This window comes from Pectinophora gossypiella, chromosome 21, assembly GCF_024362695.1.
Source record: "Pectinophora gossypiella chromosome 21, ilPecGoss1.1, whole genome shotgun sequence".
Classification (NCBI taxonomy): domain Eukaryota; kingdom Metazoa; phylum Arthropoda; class Insecta; order Lepidoptera; family Gelechiidae; genus Pectinophora; species Pectinophora gossypiella.
In genome coordinates, this window is record NC_065424.1 from 9,650,328 (window position 1) to 9,678,139 (window position 27,812).

A 27,812-nucleotide genomic window follows, 5' to 3' on the forward strand; every position below is an offset into this window, starting at 1 on the left:
TCCTTATTCACAAAAGCTAGGTATAACATGGCACTAGGCCGGAAAAACTCACGCCCGTATCCCTTAATGGGTAGGTAGAGCCATAACTAATGAAAGGGCAATTTGCAGTCACTTATACGAAGTCCTTAGATGGATATAATGGCCCATAATATATTATGATGATAGACGATCACCTTATGCCTATAGTATCGATACAATCCCTCTGTCGGGTTTTCCGACATCCCCGGGAAGATAAGCAGGATGCATTTTTAAGTTTTTGTTAATATTCGCTCGGTTCATCTATTAGGTACTAGATATCTTAACAAATATAAACAACCTATATACGTCCTGGTTTGGCATAGGTCTTCTTAATCAATTGGAGGGAGTATAGAGCATCCTCAACCACGCTGCTCCACTGTGAAATACCTCTAATACATAGTAAACTTCCAATTAAATCTTCTATCGTGTGGGTTCCGAGGTAGTTTAACCAACCTCATCAACCCTGGTGTCAAGGTTATTATTGACCCGCCAAAGGCCCCTGACATGGCTCATCTAACGACTACTTACTTACATCAGTAAGTAGTAACCGGGACCAACGGCTTAACGTCTCTTCCCAAGCACGGATCATCTTACTTTTTGGACAATCAGGTGATCAGCCTGTAATGTCCTAACCAAACTCTAGTTCTAGTCTATTGTGATCTCTAGATCACAAAGTGATATTTGTGATTTGTCCCCATCGGGATTTGAACCCGGACCTCTACATCGTGAGCCCAACGCTCAACTACTGGACCACGGAGGCCGTTAAATTATTCAACTAAAGAAAACTGCAAAATCGACTGTTTCTTCACGCAGGTACCTTAACAGGCTGGGTAGCAGGCGTCGGTCTAGTTAGAGTAGGTAAAGTGGCAGCATTTGGGCTAGGAGGGGGCATCATACTGCTGCACTTTGCGAGCGAGTGTGGCTATATTCACGTCAATTGGGACAGAGTGAAGGAGGCAGCGAGTAAGAGCCAGGATTGGGTGGAAACTATCATGAAGTTCGTCAAGAAAAACAGCTGTTATTCCGTCGGGTTTGTCGGCGGGTTTTTTTTCGGCGTCGCTTCGACGTGAGGTTATATTGAAGTTATAATATATTCATAATAAATCGAAACTATATTTAATGCTGTTGTAGTTTCAGCGTTTTATTTCTGATTGGATCTTGTTGTGGGATAAAAAATACTCATTAAGGCTGAGCCAACCAGGCACTGGTGGATCAATATTAATTCATGTCATGATCACGCGTATTTTAAAAGAAGTTTAATTATCTGCAAGTAGATATCTCAATATCCAACATGAATATCAACTAGATTAAAGTTAAAAGTTGCGAAACCATGGAATTTATATAGACTATTAATTTACCTGCACTTTTATCTTCCAAATGGGCCTATAATATAAACGTATTTTAATGATTCAAAATATTAAATGGAATGCTTATAAATTATTTATAATTGTAAATGTTATACAACTAATTAATTAATTTAAAAAGTAAGTAAACAGAAAAGGCGGGAACGGAAGTGAAAATTACGCGGCGAACGAAAACAAATGAAGAACGGGATTAGATTGGTTCCCCGACTTTTCTAGGGCTTTTTTTTTGGTTGTGGATTGGGTGGTGGAATTACGATGAAAATTATTAAATAATCGATAAAGTCACCTAATTACAGTGTTTTCTTGAAACAATATACAAAGATTTCATTTTTATAGTGCCCGCATAGCACGTAAGTGCGAGCGAGGCAAACAATCCGCGGGCTCCTTACCGGCTTACGCCTATTTAAGACTGAATTAAGACCCAGAGGGGGTGAGGTCGGCGCCTGATACGAATTGGTGCGGGGCGGAGAGTTACCATTGTATTTGTAATAATATCTAAATATATAAAAGGAGAAACTGACTGACTCACTGACAGACATATCAACGCACAGCCTAAACGGCTAAACGTAGGCACTTGAAATTTGGAAGGGACGTAGCTTAGGTACCGTAGAGGTGCACTATGAAAGGAATTCCCGAAATTCCCACGGGAACGGGAATTAGCGGGAAAATCCTTTTGTATGAAAAATTTAAACCACTAGACGCTTGAAATTTGGCATGCAGGTACCTTAGTAAACTTAACGCTTAGTTGCGACAGGATATTGTAAAATTCTCACGGGAACGGGAGTTAACGGGAAAAAACATTTGTATGAAAAAATCTAAACTGCATAAGTCAGATGCTTGAAATTTGACATGCACTCCCACACACACAAAGATCTCTCTTTTATAACACGCCACGCGGACGAAGTGGCGGGCAAAAGCTAGTTATTCTTTATTCTATGACTGACGTCAAGACCAGGTCAGGCTCGGTCTTACAACCGATAAGATGAATTCTAATTTCAATATCTAAGGCGCACATTTAAAGCAGATTATTATGACCACACGTCTGTCCAGGGTGGTTGGACAATATCGAAGCTCCGTGTTGCTCTATGATCTGTCTGACCTTCCATCCCGTGAAGGGAAAACCAGCCCAATACAGGTTCAGTCACATACCTCCGAAAATGTATTTCTCGGGAATGTGGGTTTCCTCACGATGTTTTCCTTCACCGCTGAGAACGTGATAATAATTTAAGACCCAAACATGAATTCGAAAACAATTTCGCAATCATTGGTTTAGGCCTATGCTGGATTCGAACCTGCGACCTCAAAGTGAGAGGCAAGCGTTCTACCAACTGGGCTACCACGGTTCACATACATTTATCTTTCACGTAAACAGAAAAAATGGAACCCACCTACAGTCGTCTTGTAACATAAGTATAAGTAAGTATTTACCTACTTAGCAGGTGTTTGCGTAAGTATAACGAAATCAAATTGATATACTTAATTAAACTGACAAAAGAACTTAGCTAAGTACTTCAAATGAATGGACCTGTGTTGTGGAACTAGTTGGCCAGCTAGTTCCGCCCACATGCAACAGTTGGCGCCACATTCAATAATGCAGTCTTCAAGTAGTCGTGAAACGCGATATCGAAGTTTACACAGCAAGACGCATATTACAACTTCCAGCATAACACCGTTGGATCGTATATCCCTAGTCACACTACCAACTTGTGGCTAGCGGGGTACTATTCTCAGTTCGGTACCCCGAAACTAATCCTTCGGCGGCAGCACATCCTCGCCGCCAAGACCATACCTTCGTTATATCTAAAATATCTAAGCGAAAACAAATGATGGAAAAGAGAATTGGCAATATACTTAGATCGAATAATTCGCATGACAGGATTAAGACGCGGTGGTGTTGTTAAGCGCTCATCCCGGCTTGACAGGGACAAAAAACTTGCGGGTTCAAGCCCCGAAAGAATGAGACTTTCGATTTAATTTTCTCTTAAAAAAATGCTATAAATCATGGAACTACATCTTACTATAAAGTATATATCTATTGGTAATGGTTTGGGCAAGCTTTTTTATATTGACCGTAAGATGGAAGTGTTGCCAAAGTTAACAGTCAGTGGCAAAATCAACCAAGAAGACTGGTTCACCCTGGCCTGAATGACGAAAATATGTATATCAAGTATGACGAGTACCCAAACAATTTATTTAGCCATTTGTTCATAGAATAAACAATTATACTACGTATAGAATGGTTACTCTTCGCCCCCCACCAATTCGTACTGGGCGTTGACGTTACCTCACCCCCCTGGGTATTACTTTATTCTAAAATGGGCGTAAGCCGCTAAGGAGAAGCTGATAGCGGTGTACGGTCACGAGCATTAATATGTATACACTTTGGTACCATGTCACATTAACTTTTTTGACAAATTGAACTGTAAGTCTCACTAAATGTCAAATGTGTTAGTGCGACAGAGTCCTAAAGTGGGTACATTATATTGCTCATGACTGTACTTAGCATGTGGAGATTGTTGCGGTATCTAGTTTCGGTGGGGGGAGTTGAGCACCCTTTCTGTAAGTAGGATAGTACTAAGTATACAGGGTGTTAATGACGTCGTTACGAAAACTTTGAGAGCCGATTCAGACCATGATTTTGGGTCGATATAAAGTGAAATTTTCCGTCGTAAAGTATGGAACTGAAAATAAATAAAAAAAACATTAAAATTTTCATGATTATTTCGACCGGAAATTCCACTGGATATTAACTTAGACTCATGATCTGAATCAACCCTCAAAGATTTCGTATTTGTTACGGTGCATACTAACACCCATATGTACTTGTATGGCTATCTGTACGTACTTGTACGGAGTGTAAGTGACATCGTATCGAATACTTAGGGGGATGATTCAGCTCATTATTCTGACTTAATATCAAGTGGAATTTTCCATCGCAAAGGTATAGAATTGAAAATAATTTTATAAAACACAAAAACAATATAATATGAATGTTGCGACGGAAAATTCCACTTGATAGCTATCAAATCATTACCCTCAGTATTCGTTACGATGTCACTAACGCCCTGAATAAATTCTGTGATTGATTACATATTATGGTAAATAACTACTACAGATAAACATATCCAATCATCTTTAGACTTCAAAACCGAATGTAACTATAAATACAAAGCAACTGTGACGTAATGTTTAATAGCCTTGACATTGTTGTTGAGGCCGGTCGTTGACCTCAGATCCCACATAGAAGAAAAACGTGATGTTCGTACATTACGAAATAATTCGGACCACAGAAGGTTAAAGCACAAAAGAGGTTCGAGAAATCATACGATTCATTTCTAAACTATGTTCGAAGGGGGTGAGGTAAACCTAACTTAGACGCTGGTGGGGAGCGTCAACTGAAACGCCATCGAACCTGGAACGCATCCCAAAATTTTGACAATAAGGTATTTGACTGGGTCAAAGATAAATTATAAAGTGCTAATCTAGAAATAGAAGCCAGTCTAACATCAAACTCATTTTACTTTTCGACTTATTTTCGAATTTTATTTATGAATTAAGTAACCCTCACAGGACAGTATTTCCATACAAACTCCATAGAAAACTTTCGTCTTGACGTTTCGTAGAAAGTATCTCATTTGACTACCTATTCCATATCGCGGTGTCACTTTGGAGACGTCGCCTAATATGCGCCTAAACATTACATTCCGATGTGATCACATCGAAAAAAAAAAAAACAAAATGGCGATTTTCCAAAATGGCGCTACGTGGTTTCTACTATAAGGCGACGAAGCGAAGTGGTTAAACCCGTGGTACGGTCACTGGCATTAATATGTATATACACTTTAAAACTATGTCACATTAAATTTTTTGTCCATTTAAACCGTAAGTCCCAATAAATGACAAATATCATAGTGCGACAGGGTTTTAAGTTGGGTACATAATATTGCTCATGACTGTATATCTTATACCAGGGTTAAACCAAAGCCGAAACGCAAGCGAACCTCAGACGTTGCCATCTGTAGAAACAAGGTTCATAGCTCTCTAGAAAGCTGCAGGCAACCAAGCGTCGGCTAGACGATACATAGATCGAAAAAAATCGCATGGACAGGAGGAGGACGCGGTGGTATAATGGTTAACACGCTCGTCCTGGCTTGACAAGAGGGTTCACGTCCCGTCCGAGTCAGAATTTTTAGTTTTGAATTTCTCTTTGTAACCGAATAGCAATCAGCGTAGGTAACAAGACATAAAAGCTAGACAACGCTTTGCTTCTAGTAGTAACGCTAACATACCAGCCATGTTACAATTTGTTGGCATATCGGTACACACTAACCCACACACTCACACACACACACCCACACACACACACACACACGCGCATATGTATGTATATATATATACTCATAGTGCTATGGGCAAAATTTGATATTTAGTTTTATTTTACTTTGAAAATCTTTAGATTACACCTACTTACTTATGTGTTTTGTTTATAGAAGTCATACTTGTTATTACTTTTCTTAACTCACAAACTGTACCTAACCCTTGGGAATTGCGAGACATTCCCGCCACAAGTATCCTAGGATTACTTAATGGGAGGTCTCGGCCACGATGTAACTAAAATTGTTCCAAGAGAAACGGCGGCAATAAGGGAATTTCCAATCGACATTCCCCAAACACACGATAGATGGCGTTATTCACTTTTAACGTGATAATTACCTATTTTCTCATTGCTGGGGTACATAATTATTCAAAAATTTAATGTAATGGCAGAAGCATATATAAAACTAGTTGCTTGATATTTAGATCACATTATGTAAGAATGATGTTGCTACCTATATTGCTTAACTTTATTTTAATCAGAATAATAATGGGTGGAAGTTGTAATTGTACCTTGGTGTAATAAAAAGGGTCATCTTTTATACCCAAAAACAAAGATAAAAGATGCATATGTCTGTTATCCATGAAATTAGAAGTTTTAACGGAGAAAAAACTTAACAACGCCATCTATCGTGTTTTTGGGGAACACCTATTGGATAGTCCCTCATTAAAAAGAAAACTGTAGGTAGTCACGAGAAGTGGAAATTTATTGTTCGAGCCCAACAACCCAGCAGCGGATAATAATGATTAGAAGAGAGAGGCAGTTAAAATCTCTCAAATATACACTGCCCAAGTGGAGTTGATAATGTAATTTTCCATATTTCCCCGTAGCATCTAGTATCAATTCTACTTGAGCAGTATACTTGAGTGTTTTAGCTACACATTTTTTTTTCAAATTTATACCGTTTATGAACAGCTTTCGCCCAGTCTCTATCGGTAAATCTTTGTTTGATAACAAAATGGAAATTTTCGAAATTTCGATGTTCTAATCATAGTCAAGTTTTCTCTCTTTAAGAGAAAGAATGGCATCAAGATTTAAAAAAAAAATGACCCAAATTTCGCCACAAGATTTTAAAATCAATCAACCCTAACAATTCACACCAACGATTGTAACTTGGCTTTTCTCACCTCATTATATGCCACCATATTTACGCTTCTTTTTTTTATTTTTGCATGAAAATCGAAAGAACTGAACATTAAGCCATCATTATTTCGAGTAATCGTATAATTAATAGTTATAAAATACGTTTCATCAACACGTTACAAAAATACTATTCTGTAATTTAATCATACAATTCCTGGTCCTAACATATCATTTTATGTTCACAGCTAAGCCGACTGCACCAGTTCCAATGGAAACGAATGAAGGAGAAAGACCTCTTGCTACAGAACCCGTTCTGCCACCTAAACTTATAGATACCTTCAAACCAACAGATGAACTACAACCTAATATGAATTTATTCGATAAACCAGCTTTTTTACCACCCAAACCTATACCCCATTCGCCGATGATTTCTCCTTCTTCAATCCCCAATCCCAGCCCAAGCGTCACGGCTAATAACATGGATCCAGGGTATCCTAATTTTGGGGGATATCTGTACAATATCCCAGGGTATTCTGCATTCCAGCCTGTCTCTTACCCCAGTATGCTTCCACCACAACCGCCAATATCCCAAGCAGAAACCCCAACCGCCGACTTCGTACCATTCCCCTCAATTTCTAAAGAGAACTCAAAAGACAAAACTATTGATACTAAAACTAACGAAACTCAAGCACCTAAAGTTGATACACAAAAAGCACAAACAGATTTTGAAGATCAGTTCACTCCTGAAATCATACCCGCCTCTGTACCTGAAAGTAATAAAGGTCTTAGCGAATCGAAAATGAGTATAACATCTCTGGCACAAGGATCAGGTGCGACTGTGACCATTCCAGCACAAGTGACCATTCCGGCACAAGTGACCATTCCAGCACAAGTGACCAATCCAGCACAAGTGACCATTCCAACACAAATAAGTAAAGATTGCAATAAAAAGAAACAGCCTGAGCGATTTAGTCTGAAAACCAGTATACCTATTAGTAAAATCGACATGAAATGTGTTAGCAACCCACCTGACACAATTGTGACCACGCCTGCAACGAAAAAACCAGCCACATTCAACCCAGCATTTCAAACCACAAAATCTGAAAATGTATCAAAAGTCGAAATACAAAGCAATATTATAATTAAAAGCGCAAATAAAGAACCTGAAATAGAAAAACAGATGACGACTTCAGCAAGTAATATCAACACTTTGATCAATGCCGCAGAAGCTGTGAACAAAAACGATGCACAATTTCGAAAACCTGAACCAAAAATAGATGTAATAAATGAAATAAAAGACCCACCGCCTGGTTACCCACCTTCCACTACAAGCGCAACCAGACCTGTATTTAATCCAGCCAATATGGAAACTAGTAAAGGACATTACCCACCAAAACCGTCAGACGGTAATTTAAATGACCAGAAGAACCAAATACTGTTCATACAGAATAATAAAAATCAGAATCCAAAGATGCTGTTAACAATACAACAGCAGAACCCACAAGTATTGTTACAAAGAACGAACTTCGAGTCAAAAAACGCGCAAGTTCCTTCACGACTATCAAGCCAAAGTAAGAAAAGCAAAGATGATATCATCGAGAATGGCACCTCATCCAAGGTGGTAGCTTTGAAGCGGCTCCATCAGGAGAACTGTGATGAGAATGATTTCGAAAATTTGATTACTGAAAATCAAATTTACGGTAACAAGATAGTCGTGAAGGAGAAATCGCAAGGAACTCTACAAGAACAAGATTTGAAGAACAAGAAAGTTGATAAGTCGACTCAAGATGGTAATGGTAAAAATGTTGTTCTACAACCAAATTTTTTATACTTGAGCAACGTGCAGTTTCCAGGCAATTTAACGATTTTTAAAAATGGTACCAAAATAAGTCAAGGTACAGAACCTAATAAAGGAAACAAAATAACTTCTAATGAAAACAAACTTACGAATGAAGCCAGCACAATGACGAACAACAATGACATCAATAGTATAAAAAACGCCAAACCACAAAGTTTAAGCAGCAAAGAAATTCACGTATTGAAATCGAGCAATAACGTATTACAAACATTATCAAACAAAAACAGTAAAACCGACTTGGTGTTTCAATCTCCGCATCAAAAGGTTTTGATGAATCCTCAAATAGTGTATCAAGTACCTATGATAGTCGACGCTGACAATAAGTTGAACCAACCTTATATGAACAGAGACTATCCCAAATTTATAGGACAAAATAAAAAGGAATACCCAAAACAGTTTGACCAAAAACCCAATGACAAACTCTACATAGCATGCCCTTACCAAATGGATTCGAAGCTACAGCCTAAAATCGTAATAACAAACATTCGACCAAAGATAACAAAATTAGACGAAGTAAGTTCCTTAGACATTTACGAAAAACGGAAAAGATTGCGCAGGTTAAAATATTTATCTAACCGAGATACAAAAGACAATCAAAAAGTAGATGTAAGGAAAGTGCCAGATAAAATAGATAGTTCGAGGAATATTATAACACCTGATAAAATGAAAGAAGAGATTTGTAAAGAGTTTTCAAACACCAAGATGCATGTAGACGAAGGTAGCAGCGAGAGTGAGAGTGACTATGATGAAGAAGAACTTAAAGAATATGAATCTATAATCAAAGAATACGGAGAAACTAAGGAGAACAACAGCGGGCAAGCGGAGTTTTTAGCAAATTTCTATCTGGGAACACGAGAGGTTTACAAAGGTAAGAGAAAACTAAAGAATGGTTATAGTAAGTTTTTCTAAACATTTTAAATTAATGTGATAAGCCCTCAGCAAAAGTTTGAACACATATAACATGACATAACAACATTAATAAGATTTACAATACTGTTTAAATATTTACCTACAGGCGAGAAGGTTAAAATTGGGAACGTTATTTCACTTATAAAGATTCACGCACTTCGTAAGTTCACAATCAAAGAGCAAAAGTGCAGTCACTGAATCCAGCGAATTATTTGTAAACAGTGGTGAAAATATTAACCATTAGTTGTTATAATTATAAAATTCATGTTTTTGTAGATGTTTTTAGTCTTATTACAGAAACGGCATGCAACCAGGAGGTCTTAAGTGCAACCAGTTAGTTTATTACTTTGCAAGAAACTGATTGGACTTTTGCACCCTATCGTACATAGTAAACTCTTTGTGGGGTCGATACGTGATTATAATATTTAGTAAGGTAAAGGCTTATGACCATATAGATTTATTTTTCCCGATGTGTAGCATTATTATCAAAAAGCTCTTAAAATTCTGTTTTCGCTTGCCGATCATGAGCGTTTTTACATTTCAAGTCTCTGTTTTCTTGGCAATTACAATCATACCACATTTTCTACAAAATGTTTACAGACAAGGAAATGGACCGCCGGGAGAGGGTACTGAGGAAGGACTCTATAGCATCGGCATATATAGCTGCAGGGCGTCTGGATCGCTTGACCAACGAGGATACTACGGCGCCTCCACCCCTGAGGACTGAGAGGAAGCGACTCAAGCTGAACAGCGGAGAAGAGGACACAGTGGTCCTGCAGAGGAAGCAAATGTTCCTGAGTCAGTTGAGTCTCAACAAAGTCGCGCCGAATTATAAAGAAGGTTAGATTTATATGCTTTTTTTTAAGATAGGTATGCTATGAAAACGAGAGAAACCTTACACCATGACGACTAAGATATTATAACCACGCAAAGACTCGATTACAATTCTTACGTTTCTTCAGCATATATTTTAGAACTGTTTTGTCTTTTTGGTAAAACGATTCCTAAAAGTACGTTATTTTTTATACGCGTATCTGCACAAACATGCCTAGATTTAGGGTTATAATCGTCTAAGATCCTACAAATTACCACCGAAACCTTAAAGTTGCTCAGTCAGTACTGACAAACGATTTCTTTGTTACAGACTATGAAAAAACATGGCAAGAAATCCTGAAAGAGAGAGACCGCCGAGACGGCGTAACGGAATCCAAACCAAATGTAAAATCAAAAAAAGTAACACAAAATCTAGAATTCGACCCGAACAGTCAACTGCAATTACTGACTGAAATAAAGAAATCCGTCAACGAAAACAACAACCTCATTAAGAAGAAAATTGATTCTTTAGACAACGAAAACGCCGTTGAAGGCGACACCATACATACTTTAGCCGAAAAGAATTTCTCTGAACTAAATCGCTTATCCAAAATGGCCGACCGGAGCGTCAAACTCATCACAGGACAAGACGCGAGAAAACGAGACTTAAATCCTGGTTTCGACAGCGAGAACATCCCTAAAGTGAGAGTGGAGCAGCCGTTTCAGAATTACTCTCATATAAATATACCGAATATTTCTAAGATTATATCGTTGAAGAGTCAGAACGGCGGGGTGTCTGCGGCTGCGACGACACAGGCGACGTCTATGGACGAGCCGGTGAACTCTGCGGCGGGGGTGGATGAGGTGGGGCCGGAGGAGGCGCGGGAGGGGAGGAGGAATGTCGCTTGTCAGGTAGATGACTTCCCCTGGTGGCCCGGTGTGCAGGGACCAGAAGCTTTGGCCAAGAGCTACCGGAAATACGACGCAGGTTTGTTATCCTCTCTTCTTGTTTCGTGCAGGTGGTAAGGTCGATGACCTCACTAACCACGGGTAATTGACAATATAATTGGGGAGTTTCCTAGGTCAAACATAAATTATAAAATTCTGATTACTCGATAAAGACAGACCTAAAGATGACAAAGTTTTCTTTTTCTAATTAAATTATTCATGAAATAAACAAAAAATTAATAATAAGTCGCAAAACGGCTCTCCACAGCCCGCTGTTCGCGTCTGCTGGGGAATAGGCGTGGCAAGTTGTGTGTCAGGATCGAAGCAAATGGAATTCTATAGTCTCTGCTTACCCCGGTGGGAAATAGGCGTGAGTTTATGTATGTATGTAATAATAAGTGCTAAATTTTGTCACGTTTTTCTGTGACATCACAGGTTGCTTTTTCATACAAGATCCATAGTAATTTCGTGTTTTGATGTTTAGTAAAAAGTAACTGATTTGGCTAGTTGGAAACTATCCTATTGATGACAAAGATATTTGCGTCATAAAAAGAAAATAAGTATGTAAATGAGAAAGTAACTGTCTGTTACCTTTTCACACTTGGCTCGATTTGAATAAAAATTGGCAGATAGATAAATTGAAATATTTGGTACACATTCGGCAAATTATAGATGGGAGTTCGCAAAGCAAAATCAACGTCTATAAAGGCATAGTACAAAACACGAACCGATTGTAAAAATACGTAACGATATTTCCCGCTTTACCTATCATATATGTACAGTCATGAGCAATATAATGTACCTACTTTAGGACTCTGTCGCACTAACATATCTGACATTTAGTGAGAATTACAGTTCAATTTGTCACAAAAGTTAATGTGACATGGTACCAAAGTGTATACATATTAATGCTCGTGACCGTACCTATTTTTACTGTAACTACTTATAGCCCTCCATCTCCATCTTCCTAGCGTTGTCCCATTTCCACATGGTCCGCTTACCTAACTTGCAGATTTGACAGGTCCGGTTTTTTACAGAAGCGACTGCCTGTCTGGTCTGAACTTCCAACCCGAACTTCCAACACAAAGACACACACACACACAACGTGGGTTTCTTCACGATGTTTTCCATGACCTGATGTGTTTGAGCTTGTGATGTAAATAATCATTTATGATATAAACATTAATTCGAAAACAAGTTCGAAAATCATTGGAGAGTCGAAGCGTTTTCCAACTGGGCTATCACGGTTTCACACTACTGCTTACTGTAACTGTAGACAGTAAACGATGTATTTTTCCAGCCCGCAAGAAGGAAGTGAACGAGCTCCACCGCCGCAACACGGCGCTGCGCGTGGCGGGCGCGCACATCACGTGCGGCGCGTCGCGCGACTCGGACCGCGCGCGGGCGCTGCTGCAGGAGCGACAGCTGCTCGCCAACGAAGAAGCTGCAGTCAGGCGGTCGCTGCAGCTACTTAAAAACACCGTACTGCTTGTTAGGAACTATTGATTCTTTTTTTATATGGGCTGAAAACGATTATTAAACTACCAAATCCACCCAAACCGATGCATCATGGTCACATCGAGATCGGGAAAATCGCCTAGCTCGAGATCGTGGTTACCATGGTAACGCCCCACCAACGAGGGAATTTCCAGGGTACGTTCACCAAAAACAATATAGATGGCGTTGTTCGGTTTAAACGTGATAATTACCTATTTTCTCATTACTCGGTTACATAATTTTTCCAAAATACAATTTTATGGCAGAATCATTTTGAGGGTACGTATTTGAATATCTAAAATTGAAATACTTTACGTAAAAATACCTACGTTCAGAATCCCTAAAATCATTATACCTAATGGTTTTTCTAATTAAATTCAAAATACCGCAAGTTTAAAATGTCAAATGGATTATGCTACCTAAGTTCATAAAGCTAAAACTTGAAATATCTACGTTTAAAATCCCTTAAATTGATGTACCTCAAAGTTTATTGACCTAAATTCAAAATACTGTTAGTATGTGAAGATCAAAAGGTATAAGCAAAAAGAAACACGACCTATTACAGTATTAAATTTTAATCAACATAATGGTTATCAAAAATAAAAGTGTAATTTTCTACTTAGTAATACAAAGGTACAGAAATAATACAGTACACTAAAGTACGATAATAACCAACAAAAATTACAACTCCGATGATAATTATACGATAATTGACTTATCGAGTGATGCATCATTTAGGTATTTTGACCACTGGGTATTTTAAACGTTGGTGTTATAACTGTAGATATTTTATTACATTAGACATTTAGTCCATTAGTTTTTTAAAATTTAGGTATTTTATAAGTCGGCGTTATAAGCTAAGGTATTATAAACCATTAGGTATAATGATTTTAGGGATTCTGAACGTAGGTATTTTTACGTAAAGTATTTCAATTTTAGATATTCAAATACGTACCCCATTTTGAAAATAATTGTTGCTTGATATTTGGATCACCTATGTAATGCTTTTCTTTTTTTTGATCAGAATAATAATGGGTGGAAGATTTGTAATGTGCTTGGATGTAATAAAAAGGGTCATCATTTACACCCAAAAACAAAGATAAAAGATGCATAATGTCTGTTATTCATGAAATTAAAAGGTTAAATGAAGGCAAATTTTGACTGCGCCACCTATATTTTTTTGACGAACGTAGCCTGGAAAATCCCATATTTCAATGCACAATCTTAAACTGTCAAAGGCTCTTGACTGACTCTACTTGTACTATAAAGCCAGCCACACTGTGTCAATTCTGAACAAAATGTGAAACATTTCATCTAAGACGCAGATATTGTAGAAAATTATTGTTTCAAAACTTGTTCTATTTTACGACCGCTAATTATGTACTAAAACATATTTTAGAACACTCGCAAGTTAAAATAAGTTAAAATAATGCGAAAAGGTTCTACAGATCAGTATTTAATTTAGTCTAGGTACTGCGACTACTGTGAACAAAGTCATTTACTTAACTTTTATTTAAAAAAAATGTATATAGTCGACACTTACAACATTAATCCAAAGAAAAGTTTCTTTTTAATGTGTAAATTCAGAATCTGTTACGATAAATAAAAAAATCTAGTCATATATTTATATAGCTCATATTTATTTGTAAAAAATATATGTTATATTATTATAATTCGTAAAACTATGTAACATTATTATATCCGAGTTGTATAGTCGATAAATAGGAATTAAAATTCCGTAGCCATTAGGCCTTTGTCAGAAAATTAAAAATAATAATGGCATATCTTTGACAAAAATATGTTTAAAATATAAGCATATTATATTGTATTTATCTGAATTAAAATAAGTATGTACACTTTCGTTATATTTGAAAAGCTTTTGGATGTTGAAAATACAGGTAATATTTTATATTTTCCATTTTTAAACTTTAAATTTATTTTGGCGCTAATCGACCTAAATCTGTTTATATACCTACTTGTGTGAAAAACAAAATACAAGATGGACGTGCAATTTAAAATTAACAAGTCATGTTGCCTCGTGAAAAAATGCATTTTTGTACAAATATTTGTTTTCCTTCAATAAATATTACTTAATCGGTAAACACAGTAGAAAACAGCTCGATTTTAATTCAATAATCAATTTAGAAAATAATTTAAGTACATAATCACAGTAATATTTTAGTGATAGACATAGTATCAAGTACCTAGTAGTGTAAATGTTTCTATTAATTTATAAATTAACATATTTTTATACTTTGCTGACTGTGAATTTTGATTTCAGTGCCTAACTTAGAATTATTTTCGAAAATATTGTGCAATATTTTTTTGCAATTGTGAAATAGTCGTAAAGGTAAACTAATAAATACTTAATCACTTGATAAAACATTGTTTTATTTATTTAAGTCGTAAGGATAATACTTTTATAATGGCGTTGATTCCAGTACATACCATCCAATTTTATTATAAGTTATACCTGTCATTTTCTTATCCGCTGAAAAGGAAAGTGACGGGTAATCGACAGGCATAAAATTTAAGGGAACACACGTCAATTTTAGGCACAAATCTAAAACAACCGCCTAAAAATTATACTTTCGCCCGACCCAGCCCAATTGACAGCACACATCAAACGATTTGCATACCAACAACCCATTTAATTCACCCACCCATAAAATTAAGTTGTCAATCATCCGTCCCTTTTCGGCGGATAAGAAAATGACAGGTATAACTTAAAATAAAATTAGGTGTCTGCAGGAATCGGGGCGAATACCTTACCTACTTCATTCGGTTTTGTCCCAACAGCACAGCGCCGTGCCCGCTACTATAAGTGCTATCCCCAGCATCGAACCTGAAACAGGCATTCATTGTAAATAATTAGTTAAACTTTGGTTGCCTGGAAGAAATTGCTGCATGAGCAATAAGGCCGCCTGTTGTGATTTTCTGTATATGCTGTCCTTATCTGTATATTTTGTGTCCATTGTGCTTAATAAAGTATTTTATCTATCTATCTATCTATTCCTTATAACAACTTTACATTGTGTTGGAAATTGGAAATAAAAATAAAAACAAGCTCAAACTACATTACAATCCAACAACAGTGGGACTATTACTTACTTACAATATACCTAACAAACTATTACAACAAACACATACAATATTCATTATCATCATAAAATATAGCAGACACAAAGATCAAAATAAAAATAAAAAATCTTACACTTTAAACTTACACTAAAAACAATGTCGATGTTGTTTATATATTCCTCAACGCTGTAAAAACGATTCTCCAGCAAGTTTTTTACTAAATAAATCAGCAATAGTTAGCATATCAATAGTTTTATATATACGAGGTATGTAACTTTGTAAAACTTCACCCACAGTTTTATACCAAACACAAAGACACAATTCACTTTAATACACGGTATCCGGAAAGATTGATATTACCAAAAATGAGAACTGAGCTTATGAGTAGAAACAGCCATGTCATGTCCGTTAGAATTTTTAATAATCTGCCTGAGTCTTTAAATCACTCCAATTTAACAATTTTAAACGCGCACTGTCCTCGTGGCTTACGGAAAAGTGTTTCTACTCAGTTCAAGAATATCTAAGTAAGAAAAATAATTGAGAGATTTCTACCCGCATCGTATTTGCACTTTGTTTTATTATTTGAACTTTGACTTAACGTTGTTGAATGAAAAATAATTTTGTTATACTTCTATTTTTATTTTATTAGTTTTCTATAATTTTTATTGACTTTTATTAATTTGAATTTGGTTTATGTGAATTAATTTAATGACATTTATTTAAATCTGTACAACAATTAATTGACACCTTTATATTTTTAATTTTATTGCATGATTTATGTAATTTAAATGCACGGTAAACTACTTATATGTTTTTGTAACATCTGTCACACACACCACACTGCATTTACTAAATTTGCATTTACACTAAATAAAGAATCTTATCTTTAAATTATTTTGGAAGACAATTAAATAATCTGACCGCTTGACACCTTACACTTTGTTCTACCACTTTTAATTGCATTCGACGACGGTAGTCTTGAAAAAAGTGCCTCTTAGGCACTGCATAAATCATCTGGAAAAGACGTATGAGGTCTGATGATGATGAGTACCACTGACCTCTATCAAGCGGCTCCTCCTTGCCGAAGGCGGCTCCCGTGAGCGCGGTGAAGGCGAACGCCAGCGCATTCGCTGCCGGCACACACAGGGACAGCGGCGCGCAACGCACCGCGAAGAGGTACGCTATCGACCCGGCCTGATTCACACACCATGGTATCACATACTGAAATGCAATAGAAAAATACCTACGTATTATTTACACATAACATAATTCTTTTTTTTTTTTTTTGGATCAACCAACAATGATACAATATGGTTTAATAATTAATATTACAATATTTGACTTGGTAATTGTACCACCAGCGGCGTTGACCGCATTTTACTAAATAAGTAAATTCTTAATTATTTATTGCATTCCATGTAGTACAATGGGGTGTTATATAGGCATAGGAACTAAAACATGGACCCTGTAGGGCACAGCAACGTTGAAGGGAAGAGAGGTAGTGTGTATTAAAATTAAAACTTATCATTTAAAAATTCGTCTACTGTATAATAGCTCTTTTTAATTAGCATTGTTTTTAGATTTTTTATAAAAAAATTGTTTTAGTTTTATCTCGTAAGTACTTAGGGAGCTTATAATATTATTTTAATGGACATTGCTAATGGGCTCGTCGCGTGTAATTTTAGCCTAGAATTTAGCAACATTAATCTGCCATGGTGTCGAAGCGAATACGGTGTAGGAAAGTCACTTCGTTTTTTTAATAAAAGTGAGGGTATGTTTTAACAAATTTGCATAGCTCCAATATGTACAACACCACGCCTGCATCATTAAAGGGGTAGGCTGAGGTATAATAGTATACAACCACTGCTCGCCTGCTTAGTTTACAACCCGAGGCGACGTGGGTGAGCCTATTGCCATTAACCGGGCGCAAATCCTGGAAACGACGTGATATCAATTATCCAAACATGAATTCAAGTTTATAAAGTCGAATTCAGTGGTTTTCTTTTTTTTTTGCATTGCATTGCATTGCACAATTTTATTTATTTTTATTTATTTATTTATTTGTTCATATAAAGTATAGTACAGTGCAATACATTGTTTCATAGGCTAATAACGTATAGAGCTTGAGGATTTCACACATAAGCTTTTTATTCAAAGGGTGGCGGGGTCACCAGGTAGCAGGCAGCCTATCACCGTAGAGAATTAGATAAAATGGGGGGTCATGATCGCCATGACACTTCATGGGCCAAGAGGTACACCCACTGCAAAATGAAGTAGGTAAGTATCCACACCTCACCGAGCTTTCTGTTAGACCAACGTGATTCATAATCATAATTATTTATTTTCTTACATAAACAGCCTATATACGTCCCACTGCTGGGCACAGGCCTCTCCTCAATCAACCGTTGGGAGTATGGAGCATACTCCACCACGCTGCTCCAATGCGGGTTTGTGGAGGTGTTTTTACGGCTAATAGCCGGGACCAACGGCTTGACGTGCCCTCCGAAGCACGGAATCATCTTACTTTTTCGGACAATCAGGTGATTCAAGCCTGAAAAGTCCTTACCAAACAAAGGACAGTCTCACAAAGTGATTTCCCGATCGTGAACCCGGACCTCCCGATCGTGAACCTAACGCTCTAACCACAAGACCACGGAGGCTGTATTCATTTGCTTAAAACATGGTATTTTAACATGGGCATGGGGCTTTAAGGGTGGTATTAATAAACAGATCTCATCTGAGACTGCCCTGAAGACTGTCACATTGATATGATCTTGAGGGCAGTCTCGAAGCTGAGATTAGTTTATTAATACCACCCTTAAAGTACCTACTCTCCAATTGCCAAGAAGGAACGCGACCTCAGCGTAGGCCTGCCCGAGCCGCGTCTTGGCGCGCACGTCGCGCAGACCGCGCGTGCCCTGCCGGATGAACGGGTTGGTGCAGCCCCACAGCGCACCCGTCAGCACTATCAGACCTACAGGGACATCAGAGAACATGAACAGCCTATACATACGTCATGACCCAGAAATAGAGATGGATAGGCCACATGCTCAGACACCTAAAAACAAAATGGACGAAATAAGTGACAGAGTTTTAGTAAATACCTAAAGGCTTTTGAAATTTTGAACATATACTTCCAACGCAATCGACATACAGGGGAGACAGTGTCGATCAACCAGATGTGGTACGGAGCATACTCCACCACGCTGCTCCACTGCGGATCGGTGGAGGTGTTTTTTTACGGCTAATAGCAAGTACCAACGGCTTAACGTGCCCTCATAGATGATCATCATCAATCATCGTACTTTTTCGGACAATCAAGAGATTACCCCGGACCTCCTAGATCGTGAGCCTAACGCTCTAACCTAAGACCACGGAGGCAGCCTACAACGACATTAGATAAAAGAGGTAAGGCTTCGAAAATTCTTTCACTAGTTTACTTCTTCTATAGTGTGGGTTGTGAAATGACCCTGGTGTCAGGGATCAGTGTTTCTGTTTGCTGAAACTCGAGTATTTCCATAGTCAGTTGTCGTACTGGAATGGTTTTATGGTAGGAGTAGGTATTTGAATTTTCGTATTTTGAGTTCTTTGAGAGAAGTCGATTGTTTTTGTGTAGAAACTGAAGCCGACGACTGAAAATACTGACTGCATACAAGTTCAAAATTAACCTAACGAAATGTTTTATGAACAAATATTATTATAATTTGAAGGATTGTTTTATTCATTAAAATAATTTAATTTTGTAATAAGTATAATTTTCAATAGGTGTTCGCCGTAGAAGCAACAAGAAGCAAATTATGATTGTATTATGATTATATTATGATTGTATAATGATTGCCTAGAAATTGTAAATAGTTTGTAAGTTTTATTTTTAAAAATAAAGAGAAAGATAGGGACTGAGCGCGGCTTCACCGCTACACACCCCCGCCGCGCCCTTGCCCCGCCCCGCTTAGTGGGCGTTTTCCTATATATACACGCGCGCGGGGACTAGACTCTCATTCTTATTAGAATCACCACACGGGTAGGAGCTCTGATTCAACTCCAATCGGTGTTTAATTTCAACGACTCCTAATTTCAACGCCTACTAGTTTCAACTTACATCGATAACACTAACATCGATCACATCGATATCTGGTATAGTCTATAAGATTTATGTGGCAAGGATCGAAGGGGCCACATAAATTCTCCTTCGAGCCGGATTGAAGAAACAGCGGATATGAAGACTAGGAGCATGAAGTCCGTAGAAACTCGCCCAACGCCGACCGCCGCCGAGTCGGCACCCGCCGCCGCCGCCGCCGTCGCCCCCGTCGTCACGACTACGTCGACCACCGCCGCGTCAACGTCAGTCACGGCCGCCGTTAGGACTGCGCCGACCACAGCCGCGTCGACGCCAGTCACCGCCCCCCCGCTGACCAGGAAACCCAGCACAAGCCGTACAGCCACGGCTACCAGCACAGAGGACAGCTCGGGCACTACCGCAACGACGACGACGGGAACCGCCACTACTACGACGACTGCAACGACGACGGAGGAATCTACGGGGGAAAGCACGCACGACACGACACTACGGCCCAAGTCGGTGAAGCGTGCACCGACAGCGCCGCGTTCCTCAGCGTCGAAGGGACGTCGCCTGGCGCTGCTGAAGGCTAAAGAAGAATTGTTGAAGAAGGAAGTGGAGCTAGCGGCGGCGAAGATCGCCACATTAGAAGCGGAATCAGACGACGACGATACGGATATAGTCAGCGTGAGCGAAATGCAAGAGCGCACCAAGACGTGGGTGGACCAGCTTCCCGCCGCCGAGGAAGACCCGTCCCCCCCGCAGCCGTCCGCCGCCGCCGCCGTCCCCCCCGCTGCCGCCGTTTTCCCCGCTGCCACCGTAAAGGATCATGAGAAGCCGAAACACAGGAGTATAGAAGAGAAGCCAACAACTTTCGATTACAGTCAACTAGCGACAGCGATAGCATCGGCCGCACGAGCAGTACCAGCCGCCATCGCCCCGCGCTCCGTGCCTGAGCTGCCCATCTTCAGCGGAGCGTCGAGTGAATGGCTAGTTTTCAAGACCGCCTATGAAGAGACTGCAGTATATTTGACGGAGCAAGAAAACTTATCAAGACTACGTCGGAGCCTTCGGGGAGCAGCAAGAGATGCCGCCCAATGTTTATTCATCGGTGCAACCACGACTGCCGACGTGATGCGATTGCTGTCTACGCGCTTCGGGCGGCCGGACGCCCTCGTCATGGCCGAACTGGAGAAGCTGCGGGCCCTACCACGTCTGACCGAATCACCGAGGGACATTTGCACCTTCGCCACGAGGATATCAAACATTACAGCAACCATCAGGGCATTGAAGAAGACACATTACCTGCATAACCCGGAAGTAGTTCGACACGTAGTGGAGAAGATGCCGTCAGCACTGCGATATAGGTACTACGATTTTGCGGCCGAACAAGATGAAGAGGAACCAGACTTGATGAAGCTAGCAAGTTTCATGGAGAGAACAGCGGAGCGGTGCGGCAGCTTCGCGCCCGTGGAAGCCACACCAGTCGTCGACCGGCGGGAGAACGCGTCCGCTCCACTGAGGCGGACAATGAGGACTCACCACATAGAAGAAAAGAAGATAAACGTCACGGCCGGTGACAATAGGAAACAATGTCCAGTCTGCGAAAAGGAAACACACCACGTCACCGAATGTGCAGATTTCAAGAAGACAGAGGTCAACGAGCGCTGGGAAACCGCGAAGAAACATAGGTTGTGTTTCCGCTGCCTGAAACGGAGGAAGTTCGGCCACACATGTCCCACGAGGAGGTGCGACGTCGGCGGGTGCAAGTACTCGCACCACCGCCTACTGCACTCCGAGCCGGAACAACGAGCGTCCATCCACGCGGGAACTCACATAGAAGAAGACCCAGTAATAGCCACTATAGCGTCGACAAGAGAAAGGAAGAATACTACAGCACTATTGAAGATTCTGCCGGTTCGTGTAAGTGGACCTAAGGGGACTCACTGCACGTACGCACTTCTCGACGATGGATCAACGTGCACATTAATAGAGGCGGCGGTGGCGGAACACATCGGCGTATCGGGACCTCCGGAGCCATTTTACATAGAAGGAGTAGCCGGGGCACGAGTGGACGCCGGCGCTTCGAGAAGAGTTACCTTCGACATCAGCGCGCCAGAGGACACGCACAGCTACAGCATCTCAGCGCGCACGATGAAGAACCTGCAGTTATCGCCGCAGAGCGTGCCGGCGTGCGCCGTGACGGGACAGAGCCACCTAGAAGACCTACAAGACCAGCTGACTTATCACCGGGGAACGCCAACCGTATTAATAGGACAAGACAACTGGCAGCTACTCCTGGCACATGAAGTCAGACGCGAGCAAGACAGCCAACTGGTCGCCGCGCGCACGGACCTAGGATGGGTGTTGCACGGAGTGCGGCACACACCGGCGGGAGGCCCCGCTCATCGAGTACATCACGCGAGGATCGTAGAAGATGATCAAGCAATAGAAAAACTGCTTCGAGACCACTTCGCATTGGAAGTCCTAGGAGTGGAACCGAAACATTTCCACACAGAGGAAGAAAGAAGAGCGCTTGAAACACTAGAGAGGACCACTCGCCGCACAAACGAAGGATACGAAACGGGCTTACTCTGGAGGAGCGACGACTACGACCCTCCTAATAGCTACGAAGCCGCCCTGAGAAGACTTCAAGCCATAGAGAGGAAGTTAGATCGCGATGAAGAAATGAAAAGGCGGTACGAGAAGCAGATGAACACGCTGATAGAGAACGGCTATGCAGAAGTCGCGCCCACGCCGCCGAAGGGAAAAACGAAGATTTGGTACTTACCACACTTTGCAGTTATGAACCCGCAGAAACCAGAGAAATTGAGGATCGTCCACGATGCGGCCGCAAAGGTGCGAGGAGTCAGCCTGAACGACATGTTACTGTCCGGGCCGGACCTACTTCGATCCCTACCAGGAGTGCTGATGAAGTTCCGGCAAAGAAGAGTGGCGGTGACGGCTGACATAAAGGACATGTTTATGCGGATCTCAATAAGGACGGAAGATCGAGACATGCAGCGCTTCCTCTGGCGCGGAAATAGAAGAGAGGGACCCCCTGTCGAGTATCGCATGAAGAGTGTAATATTCGGCGCTACTTCATCCCCCTGCACGGCAATCTTCGTGAAGAATAGGAACGCCGAACAATATAGAGAAGAATATCCGGCGGCGGCGGCGGCAATCATCAACAATCACTACGTCGACGACTACTTGGCAAGCTTCGATACGGAAGAGGAAGCAATACAAGTCTCCAGTCAAGTGGCCTATATACATAGCCGCGCCAACTACTATCTACAGAAATGGGCATCGAGCTCCAGACTCGTACTATCATCATTGGCGCCCGAGGCGAAAGAAGACATCGTCAAGCTTGCTCCCGAAAAGATACTGGGAATGATATGGTACCCAGAGCGCGACACGCTGTCCTTCAATATGAATGAAGCCCGGATACCCACCGACATACTATACGGCGAGCGCGTGCCAACGAAGAGGGAAGCGTTACGAACGACGATGTCACTCTACGACCCGCTGGGAATCGCCACGCCCGTGACCATACAAGCGAAGCGCATCATTCAGGACACCTGGCGCACCGGAATAGGATGGGACGACGCGCTGCCTACCCCCGAAGCAGAAGCATGGAAAAAATGGACGGAGCATGCGCGGCGCCTCTCACAACTAGCCGTACCTCGGTGCTATGCCTCGCTCACATGCGCCCGGTTCGTGGAGCTACACACCTTCGTGGACGCAAGCAGCTCTGCCTACGCCGCTGCGGTATACTGGCGAATCGTCGACGAGGACGGGAAAATACACATCTCGCTCATCGCCGGCAAAGGGAGAGTGGCGCCTATCAGCAAGATGACATCGATACCACGACTGGAGCTCCAAGCGGCCGTAATGGGCTGCCGCCTAGCCCGCACAGCGCAAGAGGAACACGACATCAAGCCTGCACGTCGTTACTTCTGGAGCGACTCTAGGACCGTCCTATCATGGTTGCGAACGGGACCACGAGCCTACAAGCCCTTCGTAGCTCATCGAGTCGCCGAGATAGCAGAGGAGACTAAGACAAACGAATGGCGTTGGGTATCAACGAGAGACAACCCGGCCGACGACGCTACACGAGGAACGCCGAAAGACTTCGCCTCCGAGCATCGTTGGTTCCGCGGCCCGCCTTTCCTGTATCGACCAGAAGACACCTGGCCGGCGGAGGACATCTCAGAGACTATTGAACACACAAACGAGGAGAGAGTGCACGCGACGACCGCCGCAGAAAGAACAGGGAAGGCGCTACCCGACATAACACGTTTTTCATCGTGGGCAAAACTACTACGTGTCACGGCGCGTGTCCTACAATTCATAGAAAAACTAAAGGGAAGAGAAAGGTGTGCCGCCGCTAGAAAACGCACCAAGAAACGTGCGGAGGAAGACCCGACGTGGAAGAAGGTACAGGCGCACAGAGAAACGGGACGAGGCACAGGACACAAACATGCGCCGAGACAGCAGAGAAAGATCGTGCCTCTCGCGGCACGATACTTGCATCGCGCACGGCAACTATGGATACGCGCCGTGCAGGAAGAGGCCTTCAGCGCGGAGCTAGAAGCTATAAGAAGAAAGAAGCCCCTGCCGGCCGACAGTCGACTCAAGCAACTGTCGATTATGATTGACGAAGAGGGACTAATACATCTACGCTCGAGGATCGCCGCCGCCGCCGACATCACAACAGAACAACGGGAGCCCGTCATCCTGGATGGAGACCACCGATGGACGCGGCTGTACATCAAGTGGGTGCACACGCAATTACACCACGGAGGGTTTGAAACAACGGCAAATGAGGTGCGACAGCACTACTGGGTGTTGCGCCTCCGCCACGCCGTGCGCAACGAACTGAAGAAATGCCAGGTCTGCCGCATCCGTCGGGCCACGCCAGCCCAACCATCGACAGGCAATCATCCAAGGAGCCGTCTAGCCCATCACCAGCGGCCCTTCACCTACACGGGGCTTGACTACTTTGGGCCCATGACAGTCACCGTGGGTCGCGCACGTCAGAAGAGGTACGGAGTCCTCTTCACCTGCCTAACCACCAGGGCAGTGCACCTGGAACTCGCCGGGAGCCTCAGCACCGACTCTGCAGTAATGGCACTGCGGCGCTTCATAGGCCGCCGCGGGTGCCCCACCGAGCTCTGGTCAGACCAGGGTACCAACCTGCGCGGTGCGGACGTCGAGATGAAGCACGCCGTCGAGGAGGCCATACAACAAGAAGCCTCCGCTCGCTTCATCACCTGGAAGTTCATCCCTCCTAGCGCGCCATTCATGGGAGGCGCGTGGGAGAGACTGGTCCGCAGCGTCAAATCAGCACTAGCCGTGGTGCTGCACGAGCGCGCGCCAAAAGAAGAAGTCCTGACAACGCTACTGGTGGAGGCCGAGCACACCATCAACAGTCGACCCCTCACACACGTGTCGACATCACCGGAGGACCCAGAGGCCCTCACTCCGAACCACTTCATCCTGGGAGGTCCATCACGGGTGCCGATGCCAGGCGCCTTCACGGAGGGCGACGACGCCGGCCGCAAAGACTGGAGGAAGAGCCAACGCCTAGCCGACATGTTCTGGGCGCGATGGGTACGGGAGTACCTACCTGAACTCCAACACCGGCGGGAGCCCCGAGCCAGCAAGGGTTCCATCTCCGTGGGCGATTTAGTATTGATCGCTGACGGCACGCTGCCTCGCAACTCGTGGCCGCGAGGTGTCGTCGTGGCTGCCTACCCCGGACCAGACGGCGAGACGAGGGCGGTCGACGTGAGGACAACGAAGGGGATCCTGCGGCGGCCAACGAAGAAGCTGGTCATCCTGCCAACATCGCCACCCGAGGACGGCGAACCGTAGATGGTCCAGCTGCGCGACGTGGTCATCGAGCTGCGCAGCTGCGGCGGGAGAATATGTTCGCCGTAGAAGCAACAAGAAGCAAATTATGATTGTATTATGATTATATTATGATTGTATAATGATTGCCTAGAAATTGTAAATAGTTTGTAAGTTTTATTTTTAAAAATAAAGAGAAAGATAGGGACTGAGCGCGGCTTCACCGCTACACACCCCCGCCGCGCCCTTGCCCCGCCCCGCTTAGTGGGCGTTTTCCTATATATACACGCGCGCGGGGACTAGACTCTCATTCTTATTAGAATCACCACACGGGTAGGAGCTCTGATTCAACTCCAATCGGTGTTTAATTTCAACGACTCCTAATTTCAACGCCTACTAGTTTCAACTTACATCGATAACACTAACATCGATCACATCGATATCTGGTATAGTCTATAAGATTTATGTGGCAAGGATCGAAGGGGCCACAATAGGTAATCTTCTTTTCAATGTACTAGGTATTTATTTATTTAGTTTTTTTTTATATTTTTACGCCTGCATGCAGGCCGAACACATCACAACATTGTTATGTAAATTAATTTGCACCTTTTTGCATTTTATGTGTTCTCACAAATAAACTGATTTGATTTGACGACGGCCGACGCTGGATACCTGGGGCCTGTTTAATTCAAATTCAAAAAAATTCAAAAATTATTTATTTACCAAAAGTCAATACAATACTCGTGTTTGGGACAACTTTTAAGCAAATATTTACTTGTGTTAGTAGCCCCGCTCTTCTATGTGATACATTGGTATTGGTAATGAAGTAAACATAAAGAAGTACAAAATAAATGAACAATAAAGAAAAATAAGAAAAAAATAAAAACAATAATAAAAAAAAAGAAAAAGAGGAACATTAAAAACAAGTGGGTATGTGTGTAAACTTATAAGATCTACTAGATGTCGCGTGGTTCGCTCGCAGCAAGCTGCTCGCGTGTCCTGTATTAGTTCGAAGCTTTGTATGGCGGCCATCTTGTTTTCGTGAAATCAAAAAAGTTCTAGGTGCTATAGTTTTGCCAGGCCGTAGGGTGTCTCCCTGATGCGGAGCAGTTTTTCAAGATCAAGCAGTATTGAAATACTTAACATGACGATCCGATCACATTCCTATACATCATTTTTACCCCCGAGGCATTTTCAGGAAAAACGAAAAATTTGTATGGCGGCCATCTTGAATTTCCGCCATTTTGATTTTTTTTCACGGGCGATTGAATTTGACCAAGGTTTAAATATGTCTCGTGAAAACCAAAAAGTTCTAGGTGCTATAGTTTTGCCAGGCCATAGGGTGTCTCCCTGATGCGGAGCAGTTTTTCAAGATCAAGCAGTATTGAAATACTTAACATGATGATCCGATCACATTCCTATACATCATTTTTACCCCCGAGGCATTTTCAGGAAAAACGAAAAATTTGTATGGCGGCCATCTTGAATTTCCGCCATTTTGATTTTTTTTCACGGGCAATTGAATTTGACCAAGGTTTAAATATGTCTCGTGAAAACCAAAATGTTCTAGGTGCTATAGTTTTGCCAGGCCGTAGGGTGTCTCCCTGATGCGGAGCAGTTTTCGAAGATTGAGAACATTTTCCGAACTCGACAAGCCACTCCGATTACATTCCCATACACAGTTTTTACCCCCGATACATTTTCTGTAAAAACAATTTTTTGTATGGCGGCCATCTTGTTTTTCCGCCATTTTGATTTTTTTTCACCCACGATAAAATTTGACCAAGATTTAAATAGGTTTTGCGAAAAAAAAAATTGTTCCAGGTGTGATTGTTTCGCCAGGCCGTAGGGTGTCTCCCTGATGCGGAGCAGTTTTCCAAGATCTGGAAGTTTTCCCATACTCACCGGAAGGTCCTGATCACACCCCCCATACATCATTTTGACCCCCCGGCA

The 27,812-nt window shown here is 41.8% G+C and overlaps 3 protein-coding genes across 3 annotated transcripts in view; 2 read left to right on the forward strand and 1 right to left on the reverse strand.

Annotated features, from left to right (window-relative positions):
* The window catches only part of LOC126376756 (uncharacterized), a 248,491-nt gene extending 235,378 nt beyond the window's left edge, over nt 1-13,113 (forward strand). The window contains exons 25-28 of the mRNA XM_050024326.1: nt 7,213-9,566; nt 10,208-10,447; nt 10,752-11,408; nt 12,669-13,113. Coding sequence (XP_049880283.1) covers nt 7,213-9,566; nt 10,208-10,447; nt 10,752-11,408; nt 12,669-12,874 — 3,457 coding nt within the window. The 3' untranslated portion in view covers nt 12,875-13,113. The remainder of the gene's footprint in view (nt 1-7,212; nt 9,567-10,207; nt 10,448-10,751; nt 11,409-12,668) is intronic.
* A 2,529-nt stretch (nt 13,114-15,642) lies between these two features.
* Nucleotides 15,643-18,957, reverse strand: LOC126376850 (transmembrane protein 234 homolog). Its single transcript, XM_050024401.1, has 3 exons — nt 18,778-18,957; nt 17,005-17,140; nt 15,643-15,710 (listed from the first exon to the last, which is right to left on the reverse strand). Exons 1-3 carry the CDS (start codon nt 18,955-18,957, stop codon nt 15,643-15,645), a joined length of 384 nt encoding a protein of 127 aa, XP_049880358.1.
* A 1,205-nt stretch (nt 18,958-20,162) lies between these two features.
* LOC126376851 (uncharacterized) lies at nt 20,163-25,883 on the forward strand. The gene has a single exon (XM_050024402.1). It carries the CDS (start codon nt 20,163-20,165, stop codon nt 25,881-25,883), a length of 5,721 nt encoding a protein of 1,906 aa, XP_049880359.1.
* The last annotated feature ends 1,929 nt before the right edge of the window (nt 25,884-27,812 follow it).